This window comes from Pleurodeles waltl, chromosome 4_1 (genome assembly GCF_031143425.1).
Source record: "Pleurodeles waltl isolate 20211129_DDA chromosome 4_1, aPleWal1.hap1.20221129, whole genome shotgun sequence".
Lineage (NCBI taxonomy): Eukaryota > Metazoa > Chordata > Amphibia > Caudata > Salamandridae > Pleurodeles > Pleurodeles waltl.
In genome coordinates this window covers 746825915-746852043 of record NC_090442.1, presented here as the reverse complement: position 1 = coordinate 746852043, position 26129 = coordinate 746825915, and the positions used below count along the sequence as shown (strand labels likewise).

General features: G+C 44.0%; 1 protein-coding gene across 1 annotated transcript in view; it reads left to right on the top strand.

The window, feature by feature from the left end:
* PAX4 (paired box 4) overlaps positions 1-26129 on the top strand; it is a 234916-nt gene that overhangs the window by 191514 nt on the left and 17273 nt on the right. Inside the window, exons 7-9 of the mRNA XM_069227551.1 lie at positions 12000-12082; positions 15431-15500; positions 20295-20392. Coding sequence (XP_069083652.1) covers positions 12000-12082; positions 15431-15500; positions 20295-20392 — 251 coding nt within the window. The remainder of the gene's footprint in view (positions 1-11999; positions 12083-15430; positions 15501-20294; positions 20393-26129) is intronic.

The window sequence follows — 26129 nt, the reverse complement described above, 5'->3', positions numbered from 1 at the left end:
GATTTACAAACAATACTTTAAATGAAAGGTATTTTACTCAGGTATCTTAGGAACTTTGAATCATCACAATAGCATGTACAGTTTTGGCAAAAATGGCAATAAGCTATTTTAAAACTAGACACAGTGCAAATTTCAACAGCTCCTGGGGGAGTTAAGTATTTGTTAGTTTTGCAGGTAAGTAAACCACCTACAGGGTTCAAAGTTGGGTCCAAAGTAGCCCACCATTGGGGGTTCAGGGCAACCCCAAAGTTACCACACCAGCAGCTCAGGGCCTGTCAGGTGCAGAGGTCAAAGTGGTGCCCAAAACGCATAGACTTCAATGGAGAAGGGGGTGCCCCAGTTCCAGTCTGCCCGCAGGTAAGTACCCGCGACTTCGGAGGGCAGACCCAGGGGGGTTTTGTAGGGCACTGGGGGGGACACAAATCAGCACAGAAAGTACACCCTCAGCGGCCGGGTGCAGAGTGCAAGCAGGCGTCGGGTTCGCAATAGGTTTCAATGGGAGACCCGGGGTCTCTTCAGCGAAGCACGCAGGCAAGGGGGGGCTCCTCGGGGTAGCCACCACCTGGGCAAGGGAGAGGGCCACCTGGGGGTCGCTTCTGCACTGGAGGTCCGATCCTTCAGGTCCTGGGGGCTGCGGGTGCAGTGTCTTTACCAGGCATTGGGTTCTTTGAAGCAGGCAGTCGCGGTCAGGGGGAACCTCTGGATTTCCTCTGCAGGCATCGCTGTGGGGGCTCAGGGGGGTCAACTCTGTCTACTCACAGGGTCGCAGTTGCTGGGGAGTCCTCCCTGTAGTGTTGTTTCTCCGCAGGTCGAGCCGGGGGCATCGGGTGCAGAGTGGAAAGTCTCACGCTTCCGGCGGGAAACGTGGAGTCCTTTTAAAGTTGTTTCTTTGTTGCAAGTTTTGGTTTCTTTGGAGCAGGGCCACTGTCCTCGGGAGTTCTTGGTCCTTCTAGATGCAGGGTAGTACTCTGAGGTTTCAGAGGTCGCTGGACCCTGGGGGACGCGTCGCTGTTGCAGTTTTTCTCGGTAGGGCTGGCGCCAAAGCAGTTGGTGTCCCCGTCTTCTCTGCAGGGCTTTCAGGTCAGCAGTCCTTCTTCGTCTTAGGTTGCAGGAATCTGGTTTTCTAGGTTCTGGGGGCCCCTAAATACTCAATTTAGGGGGGTGTTTAGGTCTGGGGGGTTAGTAGCCAATGGCTACTAGCCCCGAGGGTGGCTACACCCTCTTGGTGCCTCCTCCCTCAGGGGAGGGGGGCACATCCCTAATCCTATTGGGAGAATCCTCCATCTGCAAGATGGAGGATTTCTAAAAGTCAGAGTCACCTCAGCTCAGGACACCTTAGGGGTTGTCCTGACTGGCCAGTGACTCCTCCTTGTTTTTCTCATTATCTCCTCCGGCCTTGCTGCCAAAAGTGGGGCCGGAGGGGGCGGGCATCTCCACTAGCTGGAATGCCCTGTGGCGCTGTAACAAAGGGGGTGAGCCTTTGAGGCTCACCGCCAGGTGTTACAGTTCGTGTAGGGGGCGGTGAGAAGCACCTCCACCCAGTACAGGCTTTGTTACTAGCCACAGAGTGACAAAGGCACTCTCCCCATGTGGCCAGCAACATGTCTGGTGTGTGGCAGGTTGGCAAAACTAGTCAGCCCACACTGGAAGCCGGGTATGTTTTCAGGGGGCATCTCTAAGATGCCCTCTGGGGTGTATTTCACAATAAAGTGTACACTGGCATCAGTATGTATTTATTGTGCTGAGAAGTTTGATACCAAACTTCCCAGTTTTCAGTGTAGCCACTATGGTGCTGTGGAGTTCGTGTATGACAGACTCCCTGACCATATACTCTTATGGCTACCCTGCACTTACAATGTCTAAGGTTTTGCTTAGACACTGTAGGGGCATAGTGCTCATGCACCTATGCCCTCAGCTATGGTATAGTGCACCCTGCCTTAGGGCTGTAAGGCCTGCTAGGGGGTGACTTATCTATGCCATAGGCAGTGTGAGGTTGGCATGGCACCCCGAGGGGAGTGCCATGTCGACTTAGTCTTTTTCTCCCCACCAGCACACACAAGCTTGCAAGCAGTATGTCTGTGCTGAGTGAGGGGTCCCCAGGATGGCATAAGACATGCTGCAGCCCTTAGAGACCTTCCCTGGCATCAGGGCCCTTGGTACTAGGGGTACCAGTTACAAGGGACTTACCTGGATGCCAGGGTGTGCCAATTGTGAAAACAAAGGTACAGTTTTAGGGAAAGAACACTGGTGCTGGGGCCTGGTTAGCAGGCCTCAGCACACTTTCAAATCATAACTTGGCATCATCAAAGGCAAAAAGTCAGGGGGTAATCATGCCCAGGAGGCATTTCCTTACAGAGTGTGTACCATCAAATTAGATTACATGATGAGTCTCGTGCCCTCACTGCCTTTGTGACCATGGAAGGTATGTTTCAGTTCACCAGAATGCCATTTGGACTGTCCTCTGCAGCAAGTGTGTTTCAGAGAGTCATGTCGAGCCTCTTCTCGGGATTACATAACATGTTGTATTTTCAAGCTGACATTTTGATTTTTGGTCAAACAGTAAGTAAACATAATTCTGTCCTTAAAGCTGTTCTAAACAAATTGAAGGAGAATGGTTTGACATTGAGGAGAGACAAGTACCAATTTTTGGTGGAGGAAATTGATTACTTAGGTCTTACAGTATCTGGAGATGGGTACAGACCCAAAAAAGACTTGTTAAATGCTATTCGGTCAGCACCCATTCCGAGTAACAAAGATCAGTTGCGTTCCTTTATGGGTTTGATAGAGTATTACAACAAGCTTGTTGAGAATTTTGCTCAGAAAACTGAAAGGGGTCCAACTTCAAGTGGGGAAATGAGCAACAGATTGCGTTTGATACTGTTACGGGTGATATTTGTGGAGCAGGTATTTTGTCTCCTTTTGATACTCACCTAAGGACAATTCTGACTGTGGATGTGAGTGCGTGTGGTTTGGGGGCTATACTTTCTCAAGTAAGTAAAGGGAAAGAGGCTACTATGGCTTTTGCGTCGCAGTCGTTGACGCAGTGTGAACAAAATTATTCTGTTATTGAACAGGAGGCTTTGGCTGCTGTGTGGTCAGTTGAGTACTTTAGGACCTTTCTTTGGGGCATAGATTTCACTTTACGGTCCGATCACGAACCACTACTCAAAGTGTTGAGTCCTGGTGGTGCGGGTAAAGGTTCTGGTAGGCTTGCGAGATTAGCTGCTAGACTCCAAGAATATCGCTTCAGTATGAGTTATCTTCCTGGTTGGGAGAATGCCCGAGCAGATTGCCTCTCTAGACTCCCTTTAGACCCATTGGGTTTGGTCAAGGGTGAGGATATACTTCAAGAACAAGAAGGAGCAGTAGCTTGGTTGAGTGATATTGAGGAGTGGGGCGAAGGCACTTTTTCGTCAGAGGAGTGGAGGATGTGTATGGAGAGAGACTCAGTACTCAAGGGTGTCATACGTATGATTGTAGAAGGTAAAAGGAGGGACAGCACTGTTGTTCCTTCCTGGGACCTTATTTAAAATTGGTGGATGAGTTATCTGTTCTAGATTCGCACTTGCTTATGAGAAATGACAAGTTTATTCCACCGGAAGGTCTAAGGAAGAGGATTTTTGGGTTGGCTCATGAGGGTCATTTGGGTCAAACCATGACTAAGGAGAGAGTCAGGGAAGATTTTTGGTGGCCAAGCATGGATGATGTGATCTCAAAGTGGGTTGAAGATTGTACAACGTGTAAAGAGAGCGAAAAAAGGTTGAAAACTGGTGCGCATGGAATTCAGGGCCATATTGAAGATCCTGGGTACTGTGGTGGAGTGTGTGTTTGGATTTTATTGGTCCCATGCAGAGTGTAGGAAATGCATACAAAAATGCTGTGATCATGGTTGATGTGTGCTCTAGATGGGTGGTCATAAGATTTGTACGTGACATTACCACCAAGAGCACTATTGAAGTGCTGAGGGAAGTTTTTCTGGAAGAAGGTCTTCCCACAGTCTTAATAAAAGATAATGGAACTCAACTTACTTCTCATGAAATGAAGAAGTTTTTAGAGAACACTAGGATCATTCATAGGCGTACTGCTCTTTATAATCCTCAAGCCAATGGAATGGTAGAGAGAATAAACTGATAGGTGAAAGGCACAATTTTAATGGGGGTGCAGAGTGGAAAAGATGTAAAAGAAATTGTGAATGAGATGGTTTGGGCCCACCGTACTACATTAAATAGGTCTACAGATACAACCCCGTTTGAAAGAATGAGGGGAAGGAAGCCTGGTTTGAAATTACTGCCAGCGTGGTTGTTGGATGGTGCTGAGTGAAATACAGAGTATTTAAACAAATAAGCAAGAAGAAATGATGTAGATGAAGGTGAATGGGTAAAGATCAGACATGGCAGAGTTGTTGGTGGTCTTTATAAATTCTGGGGTCCTTTCAAAGTCAGAAAGGTGGGAGCTAATCATGTTGAGTTGGAAAATAGGGACAAATGGAATAAAAGGAAGGTTGCGCTCTACCAAAGGGGGAAAGGAGGTGATGTGGTGGTTAAGAACAATCCTCCTTTTAGTAGGGACTACAACAGTTTTATGTTCATGAGTGATAAAGAGTTCAATGCCAAGTCGGATGAGAATGCTTCTGGGGGTGTAGAGCAATTGTTGCATAGTCCGGTTACGAGTGGTACTGAGCGTGTTCAAGTGGGAGCAGATTCTGGTTCAGCAAAACCAGTTTCCATTGATGGCTCTACAGATGGTGGTCGCAACCCAAGGACTCGCAGACCGCCTGGTTATTTACAAGATTTTATTCAGTTTGTTTGAACTGTACCTTGGTTTACTTTTGCTTTCCAGTTTTTAACAGCACTTCATTCTCCTTTGTTTTAGGTTTTAGTATTATTGTTTTATGTCACTATATTAGTATCTTGTTATTCTCTTTTCTCTTTGCATGTGCGTGTGGGTGTCTTGGGGAAAATTGGAAGGGAGGGGGATGTGTAGTATTCTAATATTGTGTTTGGTAACTGTGGAATGTGGGGTAGCAATCGTTCCGACCGAGTCAGTTGGTGTCAGCTGGCTTGGGAGGAGGATCATGCTTTATTCCTGCCAATAAACTTTGTGGTTTCTACCTGCAAGATGATTTCCTGGTCAATCCTTTACTTCAAGAACCAGCTGACATCTTCAAAGTTAACATCCACATGTGGGCTTCTCTTCTTATTAACATTTTTTATTCAGTTGTCCTGTGATCTATTTCAGATTCCTCGAGGTCTGCCACCATAGTCCTGATATTTATGAAAGGGGACTGGTTCAAGCCAAGCTATTACCGGCCCATTTCCCTCACTGATTCCCGTGCCAACATGTTTGGTATTGTCCGGCCTTAAAGAGTGAGCCTTGGCTAATAATATTTTGAGAGATGTCCAATTTGGGTTTAAGCCCTGTTTAGGGACTATTGAACAATGCCTAAATCACTATCTAATTGTGGGCAAAAGAGTACTGTGCACTTGGTTTTCATTGATTTGTCAGGTGCTTTAGGTTTGGTCAACTTCTCCAAGTTATGGGATCAAATGGCAAAGATGGGGGAAGAGACTGAACTTTTAACACTTATTAGGCAGCTACATCAAGACCTTACAGTTAGGGTTCGGTATAGCCCTTCAGGAGAATGTTCACCCCAAATTTGTTCCACACAGAGAGTTAAGCAGGGGTGTATTTTGCCACACTTTCTCTTCCTGCTGTATATAAATGGTATTAATAACAACTTGCGGGAAAGCGGGAAGGATGTCCCCTGTGTGGGGGACAAGCTGATCCCCATCCTATTGTATGCAGATGATGCAGTGCTAATTCCCTGCACAGCAAATGGCTTCCAGATTCTTCTGGACCTGTTTGTAGCATATATGAATGATTTAGGGCCTCATTATGAGTTTGCTGGTCTGACCACTGAAATCCTGTCCGTCCAACCACCAGATTAGAATCCTGGCACTTGGACTGCCAGGAGACCGCTGCCTCTGCCAGGATCAGGGATCCGGCGGTGAAAGTCGTGGTCAACCAGGGCAATGCCGGGTTCGGCATCGCTGTGCTGATCGTGACTTTCCTTTCCGCCAGCCTTTTCTTGGCAGGGTCCTCGCCATGATAAGGCTGGTAGAAAGGCAGAGTTGAGGGGCACAGGAAGGCTCCTGCACAGCCCATGACCATATTGTGGGCAGTGCAGCTCCCCCCCCCAGTCAGGGTTCTCAGAATGCGCACTGGGTGCCATGGCAGACAGTGGTCATTCTGGGGGTGCTGTGTGTGACAGCATTGGCCTCGAGCCGAGGCCAATGTCGCTGCATTCGTTCCGCCAGACTGACTGGCAGGAATGTAGTAATATGAATTTTCTGCTGGTCAGCCTGGTGGAAACATCGTAATATGACGGTGGTGAGGCCACTGGCTTGACGGCCACGTTACAACCGCCAAACTCATAATTGGCCTCTTAGATCTTAAAGTTAATTATACTAAATTATATATTATGACATGTGGGCGATCAGGTACAAAGTCCAAGTGCTTCAACATGGGGGAGTAAAGGTGAATAGTTTTAATTACTTAGGGATTCTTTTCACTGAAACCCTTAGTTGGTCTTCACTTCTAACACCCAGACTCCAGTCCCTGAACAGGAACATTGAGGCTATCTTTAGATTTGCCCAAAAAATGTATATGAGTACGTGTCTAGCGGTGGGAAAATATGGCACTGGCCTGTGGGGTTATAATAATGTTCACATCCTTCAAAGAGCTTAAAGGTGTTTTACCCGCAGGCCACTATCAGTACCAGGATGAACCGCCACCCTAATGTGCTATAAAGAACTAAGGTTAACATTCTTGGAAGATCTGCATGGCTTGGCCCCCTTATTGCTTTCGGTTAAAATCTGGAGTACACTGGAAGCCAGGTTAACTAGAATATGTATTACTGAGTGCCTGGCATTAGATATGTCAAACTGCATATTGTGGTTTTCATATTTGAAAGATTAATTTCAAAAACTAGGTTTTTCAAGTTGTTTTAAAACCCCTGCATTATTGGGCCCAAGTATAAGGCATGCATCAAAGAGCACTATTTGGCGTACCGTAGGGACAATTGCATTAAAACGGCCCTGGTAAAGGAATCAGTTGTCAAATATGCAGCAGTTTCTACAACATGTGGTACCAAGCCGTACCTTGGTTGGATTGTCAACCCTACTCATCACCACTGGCTAACTCTCTTGAGACTGAGTATGCTGCACCATATGTTTGTTTTTCCCATGTCAGAGTCATGGCACCAGGTTCTCCTGCCCTGTGTGTGTGACAATATTGCCACACAATGCACTAGTCACTTTATGCTGTCTTGCACTCTGTACTCTGAACCCAGACGTTTTTTCCTGGTCCCTGTTTTGCCTAACACGAGACTGAGGTGTCACAACGAGGGGTCAATATACTTGCATTGTTTAGGAACCCCTAGCGTTTGTTATGCCATTTTAAATTACATTAAATCAGCCTTTAATATTTAGAAAAGATATGAATTTTAGCTACCCATTTTATGTGATATTGGCTTGTATTATGGTGTTTTAGATGAGTATTTTAAATTTGTTACCTGTGGAAATTTGTATAATTTTATTGTATATTGATTTTTTTATTTTTATTGATAGCTGTTTTTTTATGTTAAAATGGTACTGCATGATATTTGCTGTGCTTTTATGGCCTTGGCTGAATAAAGTTTTGTTTGACTGACTGAAATGAGTTAACCTTGAAGCTTAAGAGGCAACTGACCTTTTATCAGTTCTCCCATCTTCCACGTTCATAACTCTTCCTAATGGATTTGAGTGATGGAAAGACATTGCATCTTGTGGGCTTTACCCTTTGATTTTGCCTCTTTGGTCCTGAATGGTTGCTCGTCACTTCTGCTTTGCAGCCAATTGTTTTTTGCTTTGCGGCATATTCTCTCTTAGGAGACAATAGCCATTAAAGCAACAAAACAAAATTACAAAGCTTTTCCTCTTATTGAAACCCTTATCAAGACCTTTTTGGATACAACTCTTTGCTACATTCTGAGAGCCTTCACAATCTCTGTTTGCCAGAAAAGAAAACACAATTTTGCACTTATGTGATTGATGTGCTATTGGTCCTTTAGGCATCTATCTTTATATGACCATTTTTAAGGTCCTTTTGTTGCAGTACTTCTGATTCCTTATATATGTGTTAATACACCTGGAGCCTTTCAAACCTCAAACAGACTTTACCAGTAGTAGTTACCATATTAAGCAAGTTTGATAAAGTATCTGGATTTAAAATGAATCAAGACAAGTCTGAAATGCTATACTTAACCATGTAAAAAGAGGAAAAGGGACAAATAGCCACAACCTGTACCCTCAGATGGGCTAGCAAACAGGTACTTGGGTTTGACCATCACAAACAAAGTAGAGACGTACAGAGGGGCGAACTGGCCAGATCTGCAGAAGAAAATCATACATAATCTAAACAAATGCAACTCTCTCTTTATATCATGGCTGGGCTGGATGCATGCTCTCAAAATGTATAACCTACCTTGCCTTCTTTATATGTTTTAGTCCCTTCTGGTCCTCATCCTTGGGAAAGAACTTAGAGCACTGCAAATTGTCTTAATTTCCTTTATCTGGACAGGTAGGAAGAGTAGACTGAGAGCCAAAACAAAAAACGTCATGCAAGATAGAGGAAGGCAGGGATGTCCAGGCATTACAGCTTATTACCGAGCCACCTATTTTAGAGTTATTGGAGAGTGGAGCATCACTGAAAGGAAACAAAATGTTTGCTCTTAGTTATGGACATGGTGGGCAGACAGCTCTGGGACCTTCCCTGGTTTGTGAAATTCTAGGACCTTAAAATGCTTATGTTTCCATGCCAGCCAAAGCAATATTGGATATCTGGAACAAAACCACAAGGAAAGGGAGAATAATGACTTCATCACCTAAAACTCCAACTCATGAAATATTTGAATTCACTCGAGCACTTTAGGGGATGCATTCAAAAGCCGGAAGGAGGGAGAATGTTGCGTAATATCAGATATGTTTAAGCAGGGAGAAATGAATCCCTTTGGCCAGAAAGAAGAGTTCAACACTCCAGAGAATGAGACATTTCAGTACTTTCGGCTCTGACGCTGGCTTTCGCACCCCACGTATAGTTTTGGGTGAGTTGACTTCATAGGAGAAATATGTAAGAGTATTGATCAAAGGCATTTATAGAATAATAAAAAGATGTTCTGGTTAGCTCCGCTTGGAAATCTCAAGAAAGGTGTTCTGATGCTCTGAGTAAGGCGATGGTGGAAAAGGCATGGAGGAAACATAGTTGAATGTACACAGAATATACAAGAGTATTCTGCACAGTCTGCTTCTAAAGTATTATACCAATGGTAAGTAACACAAGAGATTAAACACCAAATACTACAGGCTTTGTCTGAGGTTTTTTGATGCATGAGTGAAAAGGGGATCACAATGCACATTTGGAGGGGCTGTCTAGTTATCCTCAGCTTCTTGAAAAAAGTACTAGGCCACATAAAATAAGTACTGGCCTACAAAATTCCTTCAGACCCAGGGTTAACTGTAGTAGGCTTGCATAGTGAAAACTTTGATCTCACCAACAATCACGAAAAAAGAGTACTATGGCATATGTCAGTGGCATCCAGAAACTTGAAAGCTCTTCTCTGGAAAAAGAGACACCACCAAACCTCGCCCAGTGGTTCAGAAAACCTTGGCAAATAGAGGCCCTTGAGAAACTAACCCATGACCTACATGATCTATACCACACCGACAAAAAACTCTCAACAGTATGGTTGTCGCTATTGAATAGTATGTCAAAAATAAATGTATTAACATTTTGAACCTTTGAGACTAAGGGACTTACAACTGTTTGCATGATCTAGTAACCTTTATTAATGGACACCCTGGTGGAGAACCCAATGTCACGTATAAGTGTCACATTGATATGCTGAATGCTGTGTTTGCAAAATCTAACTTATTGACTAACCTAGGAAGGGTTACTGTAGCATATTTTTTGCCACGATATAAAAGCTGTATTGGAAAAAAAGTATAGTAAAAAAAAAAACACTCGGATCCCAATGAATAATATTTAGCTAGGTCCCAAGCTGCAGCCCCTGTGAATGGATGTAAATGCAGGGATGGAGGCTTGCCAAGGACAGCAGACCTCCATCCCTGTATTTGCTTTCCCAAACAGGAAACGTTTTTCTAAAAGCTGCCCATGTCAATTAAAGGAACAGGCGCAGTTTAAAAAAGGTTGCTGATTTAAGAAAACATCGAAGGAGAGCTGATCACCTACAACATTCCCAAAAGGGAAGCTACCCATGGGAAGGGATCTCCCTTTGTGATCTAGTTATGATCCCAACTCGGGTGTTGGTCACTGATCACTAGTTTGTATCGACAACTGCAGTCACAAACCATTGATCCATTCTTTCTGAATTGCAAATAGGAGTGGAGAGCCCCTTTCATGTCTTCTACTGTTAGCTGTTCAGGAAGAGTTGCCAAATTCCTTATACATCATTCAAGAGCAAACAGACTTGTTGGATGCATGAACAGAATAGTGACAGAGTACTTACAGCTTGCAATGATGAGCGATGTTTGAACAAAACCTGCTTTGCCGGAGACATTATGGACATATTGTGCCATTCCGGATTTAGTACCAAGGGTGTTGTCATTTGTCTCTGTAAAGGGCAGCGAGACAGAAATGATGTTAACTTCCATGTGGTTTTCTTGTGGTAAGGTAGTGGAGATGAATCAGAGAAAGCTTATGGAAGGAAAGGTTACTGTAGGTGTTACAGAGTTTCAATGAGAAGCCCAAAAGTTAAAGAGATCTTATAGTTAGGTATGATAATATGATCGTCTCTTTTATTTAAAAACCCCCATAATTTTGCAGACAAAAGCAAAGGTTAAATTGATGTTATTTCTAGGTGTTGAATTGACTTAAGCAGTCATGTTTGAAGAACAAAAACATTGAAATTCACCTGTTACAGTTCACTGAACTAACTATAAATTGTGCCTCTGCCAAGCATTGCTTACGACCTCACATATTACATCAGTCATGATATGTTAAATGACATCATTGATGATTAACATCACTGTTCCCATTTCGAATGACATCATTCTCTGAACTGTAACTGGCGAACTTCAGTGTTATTTTTGTTTTTAAACGTTCGTTTTTAACTAATTTCAACCCCTAACTACAACGTCACTTTAACCTTTGTTTTTTTTCCGTGAATGTTATATTATGCAGGGTAACATGTTTGGGGAATCAGTGTTGGAATCTTTCAGTTCAGGGTTTCTGTAGAGGGCGTTTCAATGTCAGTTGGACCCTCCCTTCGGTGCTTTTCAGGTGTTAGGGTTGCTTTCCTGATGTTCTTCACTAAATAAAATAGAATTAAACATCATTCGGCCTCTTCATTTCGTCTTTAACCATGAACGTGGGTGATTTTAACATTTGAGCCGAACTGCCCCATATGTGGGGCAAACAATTTCCGCCATATTTTGGAAGGGTTTTATTTTTATCAAAGGCTTTCTCGCCTAAGGCACATACAAACAGAATTTCTTCGACGTGTTTCATAGATCGAGAATGTGATCAGTAATCCGGTGATCATGACAGGTTGGTCTGTTCCTTCAATTATTTAATCCTTCCCTAATCTGCTATACCATCTTAATGCTGTGGGTCTGAGTATTATATACAAAACCATTCCCTGTACTTGCAGAATCAAATGTAAATTTTCCAAGAAACACGAGGGTCTACTGCTAGAGGTTCCAACGCAGGGAATGCTGTATAACTAGGTTCACAGTTTATTGGTTAGACGTGATGTGTCATTTGAACTTCAAATGTAGTTTAGTTTGCAGTAGATTTGTAGTTTCCCCAACATAGATTTCCTCTTGGGATTCTTTGCGCACTGAGAAAAGTACACATTACATGTTGTTTTTCATTTGTTGATGGTTGCCCTTTTTCAACCTCTTTTTCCTAAGTAACCCAAATATTCTCAAACTTGCTTTCAGAGTTTTCCCGGGTGCAATACCCTGATATGCTCAATCGAGAGAAGCTTGCTACTGCCACAGATCTTCCTGAGGCAACGATCCGAGTGAGTATTTGTATATTTAGAGTTTTGTTAAAGTGCTGTAGTAGTTATGTCTCATAGTACAAAAGTCTGCCCATGATCACGTCACAACTACTAACCAGACAAGTGCACATTTCTCAGTAATTCTTTGGTTGAAACATATTATGGATGCTATGTCATAGGGCTTTTTTGGCATAGCACTAACAGGAGAATCTCTGTCGCTGCCATATGAAGAACAGAAACTTTCCAAATGTTAGGGTACCGGAGTCACAAGAAAATAGGAAAGAATGGACTCAGGCTGCACTGATAGCCAGTCAGTCACATATCGTACCGAGTAGGCAAAATAAGCGGGACTGATCTAGTCCATGACAGTTTATGGGAATTCCCTACACCTCTAAAAAAAAGGGGTTGCAACATTAGAGGCGGAAAGTGAATTTTACGGTTGTTTTATGACTATGGGGGTGATTCTGACTCTGGCGGAAACCGACATTTGGCCGCCACGCGGCCAAAATAGCGCTGCCCTCATTCCAACATTCCCGCTGGGCCGGCGGGCGCTAACCAAGTTAGCGCCCGCTGGCCCAGCGGGAATGAGGGTCGCAACACAGGAGCCGGCTCTGAATGGAGCCGGCGGTGTTGCGGCGGTGCGACGGGTGCAGTTGCACCCGTTGCGCTTTTCACTGTCTGTTAGGCAGACAGTGAAAAGCTTCATGGGGCCCTGTTAGGGGGCCCCTGCACTGCCCATGCCAGTGGCATGGGCAGTGCAGGGGCCCCAAGGGGCCCCAGGACACCCCTTACCGCCAGCCTCTTCCTGGCGGTGAAAACCGCCAGAAACAGGCTGGCGGTAAGGGGGTCAGAATCCCCAGGGCAGCGCTGCTTGCAGCGCTGCCCTGGCGGATTCGCCCAGCCGGGGCAAAAACGGCGGGAAACCGCCGGCCCCGGTTTTCTGACCGCGGCTTTACCGCCGTGGTCAGAATGGGCTTGGAAGCACCGCCAGCCTGTTGGCGGTGCTTCCGTCATTCGTGGCAAGACCGCCAGGGTCAGAATGACCCCCTATATTTGCTAAACAGGCACAGTTTTTTCACAAAGGTCTGAAAGAAGGCTTTGAACTGTTCCAACTATTTCAGCGCCTATTATTGTATCCAGGATATCTTTTTCATCTATAACAAGAAATTATGCATGTACCCTGAGAACATTGGGTGGCTGATGCAAAACACTGGGTCCATTGGAGGCAAATGTATCCGTATCCCACTAGAAGCAGCACCTGGCTGCTAAAGTATGCCAGGACATAAGGCCCATCACTTTTCCCGTTAATTGCCAGCTAACATTTAAGATACAGACAATAACATACCATTACAGTTGATTCTTTTACATGCCATACTGGTGCCATCATATGTCAATGCATATCTACATATACAGGAGAGCTACACAACTGTCCCATGAAGCCTACAATTGTAATATAGTGTTGTGTTAAAATATTACAAGGTGCTGCTTATAATAAGATGATCAATGTGTTAGCCACCCATGAGGGTTGTTTAAATATGCCAGGATCTGATTAGTTATTATCCTCAGGTTACTGATCTTACAGAATGAGATCCAAAACTGTATATTACACTTTAGGTTGCAGATACTGCCATGATGCCCACATATGTGATGTACACGCTTATGTGCCAGCATCCTTATTCTCTGTAGTATTTAAAGCATATATGACACATATTACCACGCTAATTTGAACTTCAGATTGAGCATGTATGTAAAGCACCCACTGTTACACCTTTATCGCCTTACAGCCATATTATTTAAATCTCAATTGGCTCTCACAAATATGTAATCTGATAGGGCTATGCCAGTTTCCAAGTAACCCTTTTAGGTAAATCTCCATTGTCACACGTCTGTTTTTAGACTTCTCCTCTTCCTTGTTCTCCATTTCCTCTTCCTCCACCTCCAGTTCACCTGTCTCTTGCATGCTGTGGCATGAGCTGCAGCCGGAAATGAGAGATAATAGTTCCTGTTAGCAGATTTGGATGCTTAATAAGCAGGACCACAGCCAAGGTTTTCACATTTACTACATCTTAAGGGCCTTATTTAGAGTTTGACAGAGTGAGACCTCTGCCACAAATTGGTTATGTCCTGCCCATTGTAGTTAGAGTACCATCAAAATAAATGCACTCATGGAGACCGATTCACAAACTGCATTTTGTAGTACATAAAGTAGAAGTAGTACTACAGTAGTACTGCTCGCATACTACAATATGCTGTTCACTAACCACTTGTGGAGACATCAACCTAATTTTCTGTGTGGATATCTCTCCCCACATAGGTGAACATTTTGGTAGTAAATGTGGGATGGGATCAAGGGGCGTGCTGGACAATTGGAATAACTTACTCCTAAAAGGGTGGGGATTAGAAAGGGATAAGGAAGGGTTTAGGGACGGACATAGAAATACACACATTCACCGACAAAAGACTAAGCCCCTTGCTATTCATAAACTAAACTTCTGAAGTTACTACAGCCAAATAGGTCCTAAAACGTTTGTCAATGTACTCGACCCCAGCCTTGGAGTAAAGAAGGGGGAGAAAATCTCCCCCTACCAGTAAAAAGTTAGCAGTAGTAATTTTACAGTAGTAAATTCTGTCTTCCATGTCGCCACCCCCTCATGGGGCGGAGACTTATACGGCTGCACTAAGTGGAAGAGTAAATTTACATATGTGTAAACTACATGTGTGAATTTACCTTTATGAATAGTACGGGGTGCCCAAACTCCTCCCACCTCTAAATAAAGCCTTCAGTGGTAGTCAGTTAGCACCACATGTTCTCCCCACCCGGGGTCCTGCTCATGTAGGGGAACAGAGGAAGGGCTAAGAGGGCATTACATACTTAAAGAAAAGATCAGATATTTAATACTGGATGATATGCAAGCCTTATATTCACGTTTATATTGTGCCAAATAATTTTATTTAGTTAGACTACACTATCTCTATTGTAGTGAATAAAACGTATTTTGCATGACTCTTTTGCACTTTATTCTTTTCAGTCCACTAAAAAAAATATTTCATTGCATTCAAAGTAGATAATTAATTTATGTATTGCATTTATCAATCTTGCCAATGTTTGTAATAACCCTATTTTTTAGTTCAGTTATGTCAAACTTATCCATTTATCTTCACAGTTATGAACCCATAGTTTAGTGAGCAGTAGTGATTGTAGGGAAGATGGAAAACATGAAAATAAATTACACATGAATATTACTAGTTTCTTGGGATTACATACTAACCCTTTACTTTCATTTGGTCAGTAGAAGTTGTCATTTGGGGTATCTCTATCACAACTTTCATGGTCATCTGATAACATTGGATTCTTTCACACTTTCCCAGGTCTGGTTTTCTAACAGAAGAGCCAAGTTGAGACGTGAAAAAAAACTCAAGATGGAGGTCCACCATAGAGGTAGGTGCTTAATGACCTCTGCACACCTTAGGGATCCCTTTTCAGCCCAATGCTGACACGCAAATATAGAGGCCCAGGTCAAACTGAGGAGCCCTTGTCCTCTGGTGATCAGCCTTGGGTAGCCTAAAGAAGCATTGGGCAGTAGTCTTCAAAATGCAGGGTGTCTCTAGCCTCCTGCGTGGGTCAATCTGTGGTGCCCCTGTCCCCGAGCCCATAGTTTGCCTATTTCCACATGAGATCATAATCTTGCTTTGCAACACTCTGACTCCTTCTGACATGTCTATGCACAGTATTATCATAATCCTTATCTACCAATGATAGCCTTTATTTAAACTTGGTGCCCTCAACAGCCAAACTATCCACCTGTGATACAACATAATTCCTTCCGGCATATAATTACTAGGGACCCTTGTCCTTACAGGAAAAATGAACACTTTCCACCTCGTATTAAATCTCTCTCCTGCCACTATGTACTCTTCCTCTTGCTCTGCCCTCAACTACCTATTACCCAACCAAAAGCATTTCTACTGGTATTACATTCTTCTCCTTTCACATAGCATTGTGTACTGTATCCTAATCCTCTGCTCACCTCAAACTACTCTTTTCCTTCTCCCACAACACTAGGTGATCATCCATTCTGCTTCTCCTACTTTTTTGTAATTGCTCTTTATTTGCATTTACATTGTATTTCATAGTAAGGTGTCTCCAACAGACTTCCATCCCATGTCTGCAACCTTGTGCGATTTGCATTACAACTCTTGTAGCCCACCTCCACAGGTCGCAGCATAGGGTAGACACAGTTAGGTAGGAATGAGGAATCTGACAGTCACACTTCTTTTCCAGTGGTCTGTTGTGGGCGGGAGGGATTACAAGAGCAAACAATTAATTGTAGAATTATAATAGCCATTGACCCCATTACCCCATTGTGTCAAAGTGCTCACAGGTCCCTAGCGGGTCATCACCCCTGTTATGTTTGCCTTCGTGCTTGCTGCCCCTGGAGGTAAAATTATCGTTTGATCCCCCTACTGTGCTTGTATTGTTGAGTCAATCCTTCAAGACTGCAACCGAGTTCTAACTTCCCACTTCTCAACCCCTCCTGTCACACAGTCCCTCAAGATATCAAGTAAGCTGCCTGTATATGGGGCCTGTGGCATATCCAGCGGTCTCTGGGCAGTCTGTCATCCAGACGAACCTCCGATTTACTGATGGAAGCATTCCAAATGGCGAGACCCTGTATTAGCCTGGATCGCCAGCATGCTGAGTGTATTGCTGTCTCTTCCTTATGGCCCATTTCTGTAGAAGAATGAGCCAGAGTGAAGTTTGGGGAGATTCTGGGGCTTCCATGCCATTGTGATACAGCATTTGTAGAGCGCCAGTGCTTAATCATTTAGGTGATACTCAAGTTTGTTCTTTTTATTTCTAGTCATCCATTCCAGTAGACAAGATCCAGGTTTGGGAGTCAGTTCCCTTCCCACTAAGTCCGCACCTGGGTTAGTACATCAGTCCAGGCTCTTTGTATGCTCGGCACTCACACACCATAAGATAGAAGGACGCCTTGAGCATGCAACACTGAGGGCGGTGTGCCCAGTAACATGCAACCGATGCACTTGAGGGAAAGTCAGGATTGATGCAAGTAGTTGAACTGCAGGAGCTTGAATCTTGAGTTGAGTGACATTTGCTTTCTGTGTCTTTTCGCATCTGTCCCGTGCTTATCCGTTAGGTCGGTTTGTTAACACTGTGCCCTCCGAGTCCTTACTTCGTCGCATGGTACCCCCAGTTGTCCTTGCAGAGCAGCCTACTGAACTGTGTGTCATTAGGCAGTGCAGTGTTGCGCTTGGTGGGGGTTCCCACAGCCATAAGCCAGTGTTTAGTCTGCTTCTCCTACTTAACCGATCTAAACCGGCAAACACTTCCACTAATGCACATGGTGGTTCATCGCAAGTGAATATAACTAAAAACTATTAACTTCAACAACTCATGAAAGCGCTACCAAATTAAAACAATTAGCTAAACACTGAATCTGGGATTCCCGGAGTAGCGTGCTGCTGGCCAAAACCCCCCACCTCAAACGTCTCATCAGTTTTACACTTTCAATACGTTTACAACAGAATGTTATATTACTTCTTGGTAATCTTCATTACTCCTGGTCCTGTTGTCCTCGTCCCATTCATCACTAATTGAATATAACCATCTCCACGACAGAAAAAAGAACAAGAGGAATGATGGGATATCCCCTCCCTGCCCCCTCCCTTTGGTTGTACATAAGCTATACTTACCCAGCATTCTGCCTGCACTACCAAGCCCCAACAGAAGGCTAGAGGCACAGGAGGGCGGGAGAGCGGAAGAGACGTGATGAATGGGACGAAGACAACAGGACCAGGAGTAATAAAGATTACCGGTAAGTTATAGAACATTACCCCCAGGTCCCTCTAGTCCTCGTCCTATTCATCACTAATACCAAAAAACAACCCAGCACCCCAAACAAGGAAAGAGGGAGAGACAAAAACACAAACAGATCCAACAGCGAAGACCCAGTCAAATCCAAGGCAGAGCGCAAACCAGAAAGGAAGCAAACAGCACCAGACAACAGGAGCAGAGGAAGCCCCGCCAGCCATGCAGCAAGGCCCAAGGAAGGGAACAGACAACACAAATCCCAGAAGAAGAAACAACAAAAGTTAGGAAACAGACAACCCAAAAGACCATCCCAAAAAGGAACACCCATGAAGGAAACCCCTCAGGGGCAAGGGCCAACCACAACCACAAAAGACTCAGGCACAGCCCGGAAAGAAGAGGCCAACCTGAGACCCCCAGAACATGAGAATCCAAGGTAAGGAAACAGTGCCAGGCCCCCAAAGGAATCTAAAAAGAAACCACAGGAACAAGGAACAGCAGAAATACCAAAACCATGCCCAGGTTGAAAAAGTCAAGAAGGGCACCTCAGCTCAACAGTCATGCAGGACCTTGTGAAGCCCAACCAATCAAAGGGCCAACCAAGGGAACACCAAAAAGGAGAAAGGTGGCACAGCAGCCACTGCCAGAGACACACAGGAGCTGAAACCGACAGCCCGCAGACCCAAACAGCGCACAGGCATCGCCAGAAACCAGGGAAGCTCCCCACAGTGCAGCTCATGCCAGGTAAAGACCAGAAAGATAGCTGCCTCAGAACCAGAGAGGGAAGGAAAGGGAAGCATCCCAGGCCACACCACAGGCAACCATCTATGGAACGCGAAACCCCAACAATAGAAGGGAACCAGGAACAAGCAAGCCCCAACCGGAGCCCGACCTGAAGGCAAAGCAGAAACAGGGCCAAAATGCCACTGGAGGCAAGAAGCACCACTGACACCAGGGGACCAACAGGGCCCCCACCTTCCAGGAACCCCCATGGACAACCAGCACAAGAGGCGAAGCAGACCCTGGAGGCAGAAAACAACAGCAACTCCAGCCCCCGCCCCCACAAAGAGAGGAAAGAACTGGAGAGAGACCAGCTCCCGAAGGACCAAGGAAAACATCAACACCCAGGAGACAGAGCGTACCACCAAGGCTGCACCACCCTAGGGAGCCCACCAGAGTAGGACAAAACCAGCCCGAAAGCATGAGCAGTGGCACTAACGGCATCCAAGAGAAGGCCCAACCGACAAGACCAGCGGGTGGGACAGGAAAAACCCTGAAGAAGCCCATCCAGGCCAAGGAAGAGGCAACCGCAAGGGGACAAAGGCTGGGCCAGAAGCCAACCCCCTGCAAGAGACCCAAAGAGACACATCAAGAGCCGCAAAAGCGCCGGATCTATACAGAACAAAAATACAAAGGCCCAAGCATTCCGCATCAGACGTGAGGTGGGGGAGCGGCGTGCCTGCCACGGGCCAACCCTCGCAACCCACGGGGGTGGAGGAAGGAAGCCCCGCCCGGGGACGGGACAACTGAAGAGCCCACAAGGGCAAGGAGAAAATGTGCCAAAAGCAGAGAAAACACAATGGGAAGAAAAGGGCCCCCGAGAGTCTAACAGCGGCGCTGCCCCAGTAAGCTCAGCAGACTGGAGGCAGCGCACCAGGAACAACAGTCACTCAAGCCCAGCAGAGACGACATCCTCACGTCCACACTCCGTCGAGAGACAGAAAAAAGAACAGGTGGAATGCTGGGTAAGTACAGCTAATGTACTACCAAAGGGAGGCGGTGGGGAGGGGATAGCTCAGCATTCCTCATGTTCTTTTTTCTGTCGTGGAGATGGTTATCTCCAATTAGTGATGAAAGGGATGAGGACCAGAGGGATCTGGGGGTTATAATCAATCATATCCATTCATTCATGTAAAGTTGCGAGATAAGCCAATGATTCAAAATTTGTAAAGACCCATTGCACCTTTGGAAATTCATGACTGCTCGTGTAACGTGAACGAGGCATAACTGTGCTGCCCTGACTGGCGCACAGCATGTAACATGCACCCCGATGACATCACAGAAAGAAGCATTATGAGACAATGTTGTAAGATTGCATGTTTAAAAAAAATCTGTATTAAAACTTAGTTTGAATTCCAGATATGTGACTGACTCCAAACCAGCCTTGCAGTACTTTCAAAAGCACTAGCCATTCTGCAGACCTCACAATTTCCATTCTGCCTGTAGAGATACCTGTGAACTTCTAAACAGAAGTTTATCTCTTTTTTATTGTCACAAATGCAAAGAATGATTGTCCTTATCTTCTGGCTAATTTTATTCTTTCACACATATGTTTGTTTACATGTTTTCCACTCTTCCCTCTTTTATTTCTCCTCCTACTACATCCTGCTAATCCTGCTCCAGGTTGCAAGGGAGACTGGTTCCTTGCCCCCTATGTTCCAGCTGCCCACAGCTTCCCTGCAGTTCATCCCGCCTCTCTGACAGAATCCAGCTCCTTGAAGGTAGGTTATTTATCATGTCAGTGCCAGGAGTGAACTGATGAAAAGATTGGAAGCTTTCTAAGTGACTACTGAGCAGGGGTACTAAAGAGGCACCTCCTCAGGATGTGCTGAAGTGCAATGTCATCTAAGGGATTTGGGGACCCTGTTCGGAACAATTTAGAATTTTAATACCAGCCTACATGATCCCAGGGAATACTGAATTATGCTACACAATTAAACGATTGAATTATACTTTAACTTTCAGACAAAAACATCTGAAAGCCGTTCTTGAGACCCCAAATTCCTAACAAGCATGTTCAAAGCAATAGGTCTCACATTTGCTTGAGTTAGAGCTATTGGCATTGGAAATTCATAACTGGACTCTTCTTGCCAAATAAATTGATCCACCCTGCCTTATAATTTGGTCTTTTCCTGACATATAATTCCAGTGGCCTTGCATATAACTAAAACACTGCCATTTACCTTCGTCCTCTATCTGCAGCAACAAATGAAAATATTGCCATTTGGCATCCTATTTTGAATCTGCCATGCTTATTCCAATAGAATACTACTTTCACTACCCCACCATCAGAGTTGCTGGCCTGCTAACACAGTTCCCGAAACAAAGACACAAGGCAGCCATGGAGGAGTAACAAGAGAAATAAACAAGAAGTGTTCAAACAGCCATAGTGTAGTAAGGATGTTAAAGCGGCCTGAATTATGGTCATAATTGCAATAAGGAGAGATTAATAAAGACATACAATTATCATATAAATCCAATAAAAACCGTTTTCCGAAATAAACTTTTGGCTTTAGACTGTAATTTCAAATTAAGCACTGCGAGCTAAAGGGGTTAAAAGTGGCTGTACATGTATTAAAAATGCCAGAGATGACTTAAGAATAATGGTGCCTCAGTATTCACATTGAACTGCAACAGCGGGGCATTCCAAAGGAAAGCGTCAGGCACTGGCACATTATTATTTACAAATTAAGCACTGCAAGAGTGAGCTAAAGGGCTTAAAAGTGGCTGTACATATATTAAAAAAAGCCAGAGATGGTTTTAGAATAATGGTGCCTCAGTATTCACATTGGACTGCAACAGCTGCGCGTTGGAAAGGAAAGCTTTAGGCACCCTCATGTGAATATTTACAAATTAAGCACAGAGTGAGCTAAAGGGGTTAAAAGTAGCTGTACATATATTAAAAATGCCCGAGATGGCTTTAGAATAATGGTGCCTCAGTATTTACACTGGACTGTAACAGACGTGCGTTGGAAAGGAAAACGTTAGGCACCCTCATGTGATTATTTACAGATTAAGCACAGAGTGAGCTAAATGGGTTAAAAGTGGCTGTACATATATTAAAAATGCCTGAGATGGATTTAGCATGATGGTGCCTTAGCATTCACATTGAACTGCAACAGCTGCCCATTGCAAATGAAAGCTTTAGGCACTGGAATGTGATTATTTACAAATTAAGCACTGCGAACTAAAGGGGTTAAAAGTGGCTGTGCATGTAATAAAAATGCCAGAGATGACTTTACAATAATGGTGCCTTAGTATTCACATTGAACTGCAACAGCTGTGCATTGTAAAGTAAAGCTTTAGGCACTGGCACGTGATTATTTACAAACTAAGCACTGCCCCAAAGAGGTCAGAAGTGGCTGTACATTTATTTAAAATGCCCGAGATGGCTTAAGAATAACACTGCCTCAGTATTCACATTGAACTGCATCAGGTGTTCATTGAAAAAAAAGCTTTAAGCACCTGTACACGATTATTTACAAATTAAGCACTGCAAGAGTGAGCTAATGGGGTTAAAAGTGGGCTGTACATATAGTAAAAATTCCCAAGATGGCTTTAGAATAATGGTGCCTCAGTATTCACATTGAACTGCAACAGCCGTGCATTGTAAAGAAAAGCTTTAGGCCCCGGTATGGGATTATTTACAAACTAAGCACTGCGCTAAAGGGGTTAAAAGTGGCCGTACATATATTAAAAATGCCTGAGATGGCTTTAGAATAATGGTGCCTCAGTATCCACTTTCAACTGCAACAGATGCACATTGTAAAGGAAAGATTTAGGCACCTGCACATGATTATTTACAAATGAAGCACCGCAAAAGTGAGGTAAAGGGGTTAAAAGTGTCTGTACATGTATTAAAAATGCCCCAGAGGAGGGTAATGCAAATCTCACCATCCCAAGTCTGACAGATGTGTTGTGCTTCAAAAACGAGGTGGTTCTTCCGATTTTCTATTTCGTTTGTTTCGTCCAAGAATGTGCACTTTGACAGGAGGTTAAATGGGCATGTTGGATGGAGGGAGCATTGACTTTAATCATCCCTCTTGATATTTTGCAAAGTGCGAGCTGTTCTGCAAGAGAGTACTAGGTACTTGTAAATGATGGGATGCCTGAATTTATCTTAATTTATAAGCTGCTCCAACGACACACTCTGTGTAATGAAAATTGTTTAAATGAACCAAAACAATCACAAATAATTTCTTACTCTGTTGCAATTTACATGTATTTTTGCATTTGTTAAATAAATCATTTTGGTAAGAACTCAGTATATGAAACAGATATGAAGACGAATTTTTAAAAAAATTGAACTAGAATTGGATGAGTCTTAAATGTAGATATGTAGAAGTATCACGTGCAATATTGTTCTCTTCCTAATGCATGTTTCTTCGAAAGCAATGTTTTTGGTGCCCTTGCATAAGAATTAACAATAATGATACTTGTTAGAAATGGCAACCGCTTTTCTACAGTGAGATTTGTCTCTCCTGTCGGTCTACTGTTTTTGGGACCTCAGTCTGTCGGTAGGCACCCCTTGCGCCATGATGTCATTAATGCGAGACACACAGATCTAGGAGAGAAATAATTGCACACCCAATGGTTTGGTCTACCCTGCATAGCTGTTTTATGCAAAATGCTTCTCAGTTCAACTGCCATAAAAAAAATACATCAGCAGTAGCCTGACGCTGTGCTTCAATAGGAGCAGCTCATATTTATTTTTGTTGATTAATGTCAAAAGATTAACAGTGTACAGACCATAGAGCAGTCAATTCTTAAGAATACAGATTTTAGAAACTACGAAAATCACTGTGAACAGCTGCACCGTTCAAGATGTACAATAAATAGCTCAAGGGGTCATAACTTGAAGACGGTACAACCATGGCCCATATTTATACTTTTAAACAAAAAGTATAAATATGGGCCAAAGTGCCTGACGGGAGGAGGGGCCATCACACACTGTAAAAGGAGGAAGCGTGATGTAGTGTGATGGCCAACAAAAATGTTCTCTTTGGAAATCCCCTGGAAGGGAACTAGGAACACAAAGGGAGGGTTATTTTGAAAAAGAGACCATCAAAAAGGAACCATTTAAGACGAGCACAACAAAGAACAAATGGCAAGAGTGGCGTGGTTAAAAGCTCCTTTTGAATACAACATGTCTTGCAGATAGCGCTGTGCGCTGCCCAGCTCAACCTAAAAATGACACTGTTTGGTGAAAGTCAGAGGTAGTGATTGATAGAGACAGGTTCCGATAGATGAAAGTGGGGAAAAAAATCACTTTACCAGTGGGTCTCTTGGTAATTGGGGCCCTGGGTAATTGCCCACTTTGCCCCCACCTGAAAACATCTCTGCTGAAGGGCGCATAGACACACGATGGAGAAAGAGGCTACCACCTGCATACAGTGAATAATGAACATGGGAAGCCAATCAGGCCTTAACCAGACCACACAGTGAAGAGTGGGTTTGGCTATTCTATATAACAAAGGCTTCTGAAGAATCAGAAACAAATGAAAGACATCTGCCAGCAATTGCCAGTGGTGCATCCGTTCAAACAATACATGGAACCAAAGTAATCGACTGCAACATTGTCACCGTCTCTAAAGAATGTTGTAGCCACTGTTGAGAATGGCAATGGGGAGAGAAGGTATAACAAGTGTAGAAGACAAGGACTTCTCATGCATCAGGTATCAACGAGGGGCATCCATAGCAAAGTCAAGACAGCATCATTACTTACACCTAGCATTGCAAGGTACAGTTCCTCAAATGTTACAATAGCTCATCTCGTATGCTAACAACCTGAGGATTAGCTGTGCCATGCCAGTGCGGCTGCCACACGCCTGGTATTGCCCACACTGCGCATGTAAAACATACCTACCCCCTCTGCTGCTCCAAGAAGCCTCAAACCAGTTTTAAAGAGGTAACCCCTTTTGTGCTGCATCCTCACCTGCAGACTCCAGTGAGTTGAGTTGGTATCATCCTGGCAAGAGTGTTTTACCTATAGGGATAATATGTTTCCTGGCATGGCAATGCTGCTTTACATGTAAGGACAATGACAATTCCAACATTGCAATCATGCTTTACACACGCAAATCTGGGTACTGCATGATAGTGCGTAATAGTGATTGTTTGCCGCCTGGCAGTGCAATATACAGTGGCAATGCGTAGTGTGAAAAGACAATGCTGCTTTGCATGCAGTGGCAATGTAAAAAGTATAGTGGTAATAGCTATGGAGGTCCAATATAAAAACCTGCATCATGCACTATTTCTAACCTAATGAATAACTGCAGCCTAAAGTCTGAGCCAGTATCATAGGTAAAGTGCCCCAGTCTTAGTACTATCAGCAACAGCCCAGGTAAGTGAAGAAATCCTCTGTGAGCAGCCCTGTGGCACAATGAGCAGGTCTGATTTATTACAGCATCAGTGATCAACTGTAACATGTTGGCACTTTTTGTTGTATTGTTAAGGCAAAATTACCAAAATTATGAAATTACGCTCTTGCACTGGTTTGAGTAATTAAGAGTAATTTGGGGGCACAAATCCTAACTTAGGAGCACAGAAATAACCAACTGAGAAAGAGCAAGTGGCTGCTGGTTACTGCTACTTGTGTCCTGTAGCACTTAGTGCTATTTGCTTTGCCCAACATGCATCCTTGGTCCATTTTAAAATAGTGCTAAAAGCTGGATTACGCTCCTCGTGTAATTATGCATAATTATGAGTAATTTTGCAGTAATTACAAGTAATTATGCCACAGAATATTACCCCAGTTACGCCAAACCCTAGTATTGTTACATATTTGATTGGCATCACTGGCCAGCAAGCATATTGAGCATCATTTTAATAACGCAGTGGACATTTTAATGGATTATTGTGTTGCATGAAAACAATAATAGGCATTATTTCCTTTAGGTCACACTCTTTCAAATAGGAATCACTAGGCCCGTTCAAAGATAAAACACAATGACAATTCCACTGCCGCAACCTAGGACCTGAATCAATTGGTGAAAAAGGCCTCTGGCCTCTAGCCCTCTGCACTTCTTGGTAGCCCCACAAGCCTGAGGTTGTTGCTGTGTGACTGACCATCGGCATCCTCCACTCTACTTTCAAGTTGCTCAGTCAGTTCCTGTATCCTTTTGAGGTCTTTAGATGCAGGGCCCATTTTATCTTCCAGGGTCGATATCCTGCTTTTAGCCTCCATTGTGGGAGCTGACAGATTTTGCAAGTATAACAATGCTACCCCCCACTCCGCCAGTTTTCTCACTAAGATCCTTATGAGAATCCTTGATATCCTAGAGTATTGTGGCCCGTAAGATCGACTCCTAAAACAGCAGAGGGCACTCTGGTGCCAACCCCGTCCCAGGCCCACATGAAGAAGGAGGCATTCACTAAACATGGCTCTCTTCCCCTGTTCAGGAACAGCTACCACCTTCTCTTTCACCATATTGTGTCCGTGGTGGTGGGGGTTATCCC